The sequence below is a fragment of the Solanum verrucosum genome, unplaced genomic scaffold (assembly GCF_900185275.1).
Source record: "Solanum verrucosum unplaced genomic scaffold, falcon-dt-bn FXZP01000060.1, whole genome shotgun sequence".
Taxonomy (NCBI): Eukaryota; Viridiplantae; Streptophyta; class Magnoliopsida; order Solanales; family Solanaceae; genus Solanum; species Solanum verrucosum.
Genome location: NW_026020129.1, coordinates 10,586,982 through 10,595,130, shown reverse-complemented (window position 1 = coordinate 10,595,130; position 8,149 = coordinate 10,586,982). Strand labels below are relative to the sequence as shown.

At 36.1% G+C, this 8,149-nt stretch overlaps 1 protein-coding gene across 1 annotated transcript; it reads right to left on the bottom strand.

Moving 5' to 3' along the window:
* Positions 1–420: 420 nt before the first annotated feature.
* Positions 421–7,058, bottom strand: LOC125826279 (hydroxyproline O-galactosyltransferase HPGT1-like). Its single transcript, XM_049505602.1, has 12 exons — positions 6,749–7,058; positions 6,216–6,279; positions 5,171–5,220; positions 4,875–5,068; positions 4,526–4,589; positions 4,337–4,409; positions 3,806–3,929; positions 2,786–2,873; positions 2,644–2,694; positions 1,796–1,867; positions 1,361–1,473; positions 421–782 (listed from the first exon to the last, which is right to left on the bottom strand). Exons 1-12 carry the CDS (start codon positions 6,862–6,864, stop codon positions 760–762), a joined length of 1,032 nt encoding a protein of 343 aa, XP_049361559.1. The 5' UTR covers positions 6,865–7,058; the 3' UTR covers positions 421–759.
* Positions 7,059–8,149: the final 1,091 nt, after the last annotated feature.

Below are 8,149 nucleotides of genomic sequence, written 5' to 3'. Positions count from 1 at the left end.
TGTCATGCTCAAATCTCTAAAAGAAAATTTAATTCCAAGTTGAGGGGATCTTGATTTGGTACAATGGTAAGAAAAGGTAATATGTGAGTTAAACGCACATCACAAATTCAAATTAAGATAGAAATATGGTTGAAAATGTGGTGTTTTTGGAAGTATAAGATAGCTCATGATATTGGTTTCTATGACTTAGATAGTAAACGTTGCGAACACCGATTTGGTTCATACAATCATACTAACCCTGAAGACTTCGTTAAGGAGTAGTTGTGGGTCTCTAGCAAGGATTGAGATAGAACGACAGAGGTCAGGTCTTGAAGGTGGTTGATCTTGAACTTTTGACCCACTTACTCATGGGTCGTATGTAACATGAATCTACACGATATAAGAACAGATATAAGTCCTAAGTTCAAGTTCAATATTTGAAATTGCTATAGAAGCAATCTTAAGAGATTTGGCAATCGTCACATAGTTCAACAAACTTTATATCTCCATAGCATTAATATCAATAGTCCATGCTTAAATAATGGACAATGTGCACTCTGTGAATACATTATCATGCAAAGACCTTTTCTGACCATAGTCCCTACACTCCAAGAACCCTTTGTACATTCCTCGAAGGCATGGTGATGTCAAGAACTAAGGTGTGTGCTCTCTCTACCACGCGGCTCTTCATGATTGGAGTGAAAAACTTCAACCACCTTTGTACAGTGCACCAAATCTCCAGTGACTGATTCTCTTTATGTACTAAAAGAGGCGATCCAATCAAGCTGCTGCGCATACAGACCCTAAAAAAAAGAAGAGCGATTTAGTATACCATGATGTCACAAGGAGCAATGTAACAATAGCAGTAAATTCCTTGTTCTGTTTCCTCCTTCTAAGTTATTTACTGATTCTGCTACGTAATTGTATAGAGCATCTCTCGACTCTCAAGATACAAACAAACAATATCTATATGTCTGAACTCGTCAGGCAAGTAAATTTACTCCAAAAGTTACCAAGTTTATACAAGCTTTCACACAACATATCAGTATATTATAACAATGATGTCCGTATGTGAAAACTTTCTTTTTCCTTATAATAATTCTCAGTATACTCAAACCACTCTTATCATCTATATTTTTAATGAGGAAAAAACTATTTATAAAATAGCTCTTTAATTATCAATTTCTAATAGGAACTAACAATTTTCATACTCAAATTAGAGATGCTCCAGTAAAACCTCCTAATTAAAACAATCCACAACTCATACGGAGACAGCAATTTGTTTATACGATCAATAACTGCTGCAAAAGGAGGCGCCAATCGCTTTTTTCTCTCTCCTATTTCCTATGGGGGAGAGAGAGAGAGAGAGAGAGAGAGAGACCTGAAGACCAGGAAGAGCAGCAGAACTTCCCTTCATCAACATACTTCACATCAAGGCCAATGAACCAGGATCCAGCACTCACATCATCATGAGCATATGAGCGAAGTATTGATCTACAAAGTGGAGGGAGACAAAACAGTAAGCATTTCACTATTGCCATCACAATTGATGGAAACATATGGCTTTGTTTTTCTTTTTAAGTGGAGTGATGTGCATAAAAGATAGCCTACTAACAGATACGATCAATCTAACATGGAAACAATTATGGAGAAGTAAACACATGTTACAAACAAAATCGACCCTTTACTGAGAGTAGAAACCCAGCTCAAGGTTCTTGGCACCTCAGTTGTTGCTACTTCAGCATGCAGTAGAAACATAATGCTAATCCATCTTTTTTTCTGATAATAAGTACACAGTCAATCCCTCATATTTTACCTGTTGATAGAAATAAATTGAGCCAAGGCCTTCGATATAGCAAATATTTCACCGGAAGCATGCCTGAAATATCTGGTTGCGAAAGAGTACAAAAAAAATGGAAGAATTAGCATCTAAACAAGTTGAAGACTCAACAGCATGCAGATGCTGGCACGTCATGCCTGATCCATATCAGCAGAATAGCAGCATGACCGGAAAAAAAATCATGAGTACATATCTATTCTTTCTTTTTCTTATTTCTTGGGGGGAGGGGGGTTAGGAGGAGGGGTGGGTGGAGTGATGTACATATCTATTCTTCTTCCTGCTGGCAGTTAAACATCTCTAAGTAATCTCCATTCACAAATATTTTGTTCAACTTCTCCAACAAATATTAACATAACTAATGAAATTAAAACTCTTCAAGTTTGCTAACACAAAAGATAAAGAAAGAAGAAAAGGAAGAAGATAAGAATCCAATACTCATAATGCAATTTCCCTTGAATCTATACCATATTTATTTTCCTTCTCCAACAATTTTCCTCTTTTGCAATACTCATATATTTATTTTCCTTAAAACATTTGAAATAGTGTATCTTCATTTTTGTTTGGAACATATATATGTCAGAAACCATAATTAATATATTTCTTGTCTATCCCGGCAAAAAAATTGTCCTCTCCCTCAGTTTATGAGGGCTGACTCTGAGATTCAAATTATGTATGATCAATCTTTCCAACCAAGACTCACAAGCAACTAGCACTAGACAGAGAAGAGGTATAACTACAATACATGCAGCAGTGGGTCTCTGCAGTATATCTAGCACTGCTTGCTTCAGCCAGATGATTTCAGTAAATAGTACAGAAGTACTCACGATTTTCCATCCCCAAATTTCCACCACTCTGGCTCATACCATTTCTGTTCCCTGTGAATAAGAAACAAAAATTAGGTTATATGAAGAACTAACACTGTCTTTCAGCAAAACAGCAATCATCCAATAAACAGGAGAAACTTACGACTGTGAAAAAACTTCGCCAGATTTCATACACCCTATGTAGGCACGAGGCTTATCCAAATAGCTGGTAAGTACAGCTCCAATAGCATCTGTGGATAAACTAAAGCCAATAAGCATACAGCTTATATTTTTAAAACATAAGAGCATGTTAAGTGTTAACAGGTTAAGAACTCAGCAAAGAACATCATAGATATGGCGTTATAATATTATGTTTCATTGGTTATGGTGTTGCAATTTTCTGTGAAGGACATAGCCAATCGAGATTCTATCATTAGGATTATAGTATCCCAAGGGATCATCTCCAATCAATTTTGCAATGGTTAGAGAGTAGAGAGTAAGAAGATACAACAAGATTTCTCATTGGCATCTTGATACAATCTATTAAATAAATAGACTATTCAAGGTTATTGCATACTTTATTTAATCAAAAGAAACCCTGATATAATGAACTCAGGGTAGTTGTTTGAACGCTCCAAGTCGTAATTCAATAGGATTCATTCTGGTCCTAGCTTTGTAAATGAGGCAACTTTTCTTTTGAGAAACTTTCACACAATATGGCGCATTCTACATTTGCTCACTCAGGGAAATCAATTTAGACCTGGTTGGCCACAAACAGGCACCATGCCTTTATTATTTTAGGTAACATCACACCACTTCAACACTGCCTTGCTTTTGTACATTTTTTGTGATTTATGTAAGACCCTTACTGTCTCTTTGAGAAGCCTACAGCTTGACAAGAATGAAAATCAAAATCACCTAGGTACAACTTCTTTCTGTTCTTTACCTCATTATCATTTTCAGATTCAATATGCCAATGCTGACATACATTAGGTAACTCTTTAGCAATCTCTTTCCTACACTTAAGAGTCTAAAGAATTTGATGACTTCAAATCTACCATAACAGTTTCTTAAATGGAAAGAAAATTAAATCATAGAAAATGGAAAGAAGTTAGCAGAGCACAGACTACAGAGAACAACAGATACACTAACGTACATATTGGAGGCTCCTAATACTGTGTACCTAAATTAACATAGACATTGTCGTTGACCTTAGCATAAAACTCAGCATCCCAATGCTCAACAGCGTAAGCAAAAAATGACTTTGTCTTCTTTGATTGCTCTTGAGGGGACTCCACATGATCATTCTGCTCAGGAAGAAAATAATATTCACATACTGAGTTTTCTAGACATATGTACTACAAGAACTAGATAACACAGTAAAGTAACCCGATTTTCAAAACGGTAAGATATACTTATAAAGACATACAATTAAGCTCGCACGACATGAGTGTGCTGACATATAACAACATTATTGATACCCATTTATTTATTTGAAAAATTCTTTTCCTCGAAAAGGAAGTGGGATTTGATTACCCTAATTTATTACTATTTCTTTCTGTGGTAGAGGAAGGTTAGAATGACTAACAACTCTCAGTTAAATTAACATTCTTAAAGCTCATTTCTTTAATGGTAATAAATAAAAAAAATGCTATCTTTAGTTGATAACAAGAAACTTAGTTTATAAGAAATGACATGCAAAAGCTTCCCATACAAGAATGATGAAGTCATCGGAATTCCTGCTTTCATCATCAATGGCTCTATCTGAACTATCTCCGCGATTCAAACTGCATGAGGTGTAAATTCGAGTAAGTAATCTGATTGAAAGAAACATCTAGTACCTTATTTTCAAAGAGCATTATGGTGTATCCTTTATTTAATTCAGATTTATCAAGGTAGGTACCTTCTTCCTATGACGAATCGAATTACGATACCTTTCTCCTCCTCTAATTTTTTACGAGCAGGACCTGCCAAAAGTAACTTACAAATTTAGAATGAAATCAGTTGTTTCAAAAGTTAACTCATCATGATAGCAGTTGTACTGCAGATACTTCTGATTAAGACAAGATCAATGATATTACTAGGGAATGCCACAGCAATCCAGTCTAAATGTGTTCAACAGACAATGATTTCATCAGCAAGGTGAGCTGAAATATAACTTCAGCATCTTAGTCGAATTGGTTCAATTTTAGCTTCACAAAAGGCCAACCAAAAGAAATCAAGAAAAAGGGGAGAGGATAAGAAAGCTAAACCAGTAGGCATCCATGCTTTGCGAATTGCGTCTCTGTTTTTCTTGTTGCCAAAATTTGTAGAGACACCTATAACAGCTAGAAGTTTTTTCTTTGAATCCTTCTCATTGTTATCCAGTAGATGCTTTGACACAAAACCTTCCTGACTGGCTTTGCCCAGTTCCATCTGAAGTGCAGTTAGCCTCTTCTGTTGTTCCCTGGCAAAGAAATCATCAGCCTGTATAATCCCAGTATAAAATTCCAATATGAAGAGAAATTCCCTCAAAGCTAGGACTGAAATTCAATCACAATCATCTAACCTGCAGGTTATGATCTTCAGTGTATCATCTACTGATATAGCCGAACGGCCCTGTAAAGGAAGATAAGCATGACTATAACTTTTGATATAACATTAACCATCTCAAGACTCAACTCATCAGGACCAATGAAACAACAAAAAATTGAGATCTCAATGCCAACTTCATCAAACTATCTGACAAAAAATCCCTTTTTTGAAGTACACTTTTTGATAAAAAACTTGTAATTGAACAAAGAATCTTTATTACTGTAAGGTTACATCAGATATCAAGCATAAACAGGCCTAAGTCACTAAGGTTTTTTAGAAGGGCTAGCCTGAGAAGTATTGTACCATTCACCTTGAGGTTCCTCTCGTGAATAAATTTTCAGGTGAACATATGAAAAAGAGGACTCTTGCCGCTTCCTGTAGCCCTTAAATAGCAATAAAACCCAGGTCTTTCATGTAAAAGGTGAGATTCCTCTCGTGAATGAATTTTCAGGTGAACATATGAAAAAGAGGACTCTTGCCGCTTCCTGTAGCCCTTAAATAGCAATAAAACCCAGGTCTTTCATGTAAAAGGGGTTTGGTGCATAATCTGACATAACTATGTCATACTAATAAGCAATAGATTTCTGCCTGTTTCTGAGCTCTATTCATTTTATGTTACTAGAACAACTAGCAAAAACTAGGAGGTTCCTCAACTTGGGTGAAGTTCTAGCAGATTAGCCCAAGTAAAACTTGTGACAAATGACAATGTTGAGTCTTACATGAAGGAAATGCACTCTTCACCAAACCTATACAGATGGCTAGTTAACATTTGATAATGTGGAACCTTGGATTTTCTTTATAATCAATCATATTAACCATATTCTATATTCAGACCAAGGAGACTACCTCATAGTCAGTTATTATAATCCTGACATGACAACCACCTTGATCTTTATAGAGCCCATTTGATCCTACATACTACAACTTACTAAAACAAAGATGATTGGAGAATTCAGGGAAAATGAATCAGCTTTATCTACCACATGAATAGAACAATATTACCATTAGAGAGAAAATACCTGTCCGGTTCTCCTATCAAGCTCTTGAATAAGATATACCCTATTCTCCGAGTCCAGCCACAACCTGCCAATTATGCAATTACCAGTTGCCACAGTTAAATCATCATCGTCAACTACAAAAAACAACACACCCAGTGAAATCCCACAGGCCACAAGTGGGGTTACCCCTAACTCGTGGACGACTCTCAATTCACTACAGCAAATCAAAGTAGGTATGAAAAGGAAAAACGATAATAAAAAAAACATAGCAACTAATAAGGAAACAGTAACAACAACAAAATAGTGTGATAACTGAAACACGATAAACAACAAATGATGAGAGAAATCAAAAGCAAGACACTGTTAGAAATCATTCAATTAATCATTATCAAGGATTAAATACGTGGCTCCACTTAGCTTAGCTCGCATAGGCCAATTCACACACGACACTAGCAGTGTGATAAATAAACAAACCAGAAAAAAAGGAAAATGTGCATTTATGCATGGACGCACATATATATATATATATATATATATACAAGAGAGAGATCAACCTGCCGGCGACATAAAGAGCAGCCATTGTAGAGAACATAGAGAGCATTAGAAACGACATTCGAGATCGGAAATTGGAGGTGGATGATAGCCGGTTGGTGGAACCCCGACTATTCATTTCTTCGACGTTGTCGACTCCGACGGAGCAGTCGTTGGCGGCGGCCGATTACGGCTATTGATATCGGAGGAATTTAGACTGATCGGAGCTGATTGAGTTGCCGGGATTTTCGATCCAATAGTCAATTTGGGATTTTTTAGTTTAAACTGTGAGGAATAAGATTGAGGTGTTATCAATGAAGATCTAGTAAGGTTTCAATGTCCGTTTTAATTATAAAAAAAAAGAGTGATGTTGTAATATATAAAAAGAAATAGTTGGTACTCCCTTTTCGTATTAGAACTTCCGTTTTACTAATGATGTCCAAGAATAATGGTGTGTTACTATTAAAATAATAAAAAATATTATGCTATTTGGAGTTCAAACCAAAAATTCTCGTTCAAATGGACATCAATTACCACTGTGCCAAAAGGGAATTTGCTATTTGATTGCTATGTAGGCTCCATCTCCATTAAAGTATTAGCTTATAGTCGCACCAGTTTTCCTTCCTTTTTAGTGCACATAACGAAAACCCTAATAGAGACTACCCACATTGTGATCAAAACTCTTCCTTCTCTGTCTCAGTGTCAATTGATTGCGCATGAACGAAGTTGTAATGGAGCATGTACGCGTCGATCAAACACGGCTTTGACAGCTGCTTGTGGTAGGGAATCGGGGTGATTTCGCGAGTAGATGATCCCGCATTCAAGCAATCAATCATTCTTTCTATCAGAGACTTCGAGAACTCTATGAAGATCGAATTAGGTCTCAATGAGCGAATCGGTGTTTTACTACCAACCACAAGTTTCATGTTCGAAGCAGTATTCATACGGGAAATTATGATCAAAGAGTTCTTTATCAACCACCATCTACTTCATAAATCCCTACGAAAATCTATTTCAAATACAAAATTCAGTAATCTTTCACTGAATTAGCAATATTTTTTCTGTGGGCTTCCGAAAATCTGCTTCATGTAGCTTGGCAAGGAAATTTTGAGTCGTGACTACAAGACCATGCAGGCTCGCCATAATAATTTTGACTCATACCCTTAGCCAATTTATCGTTTAATATAGGATCATTCGAGACAAGTTTTTTTTGTTATTGAAATAGGTAAATTCTTATAGATACATCCCCGAGGGAACTGGACTTGATAATTTTTAATCATCTAGCTTCCTTCAAAAGGGCTTCTGCTTCCTCGGTAAATATCTTGGTAGAAGATATAATTTCTTGGAACTGAGGTTTAGTAGTTCCTAAGTAAGTACGTAGCTCAACAAGAAATTTCCTTACATGTTCAACTTTTAATGAATCA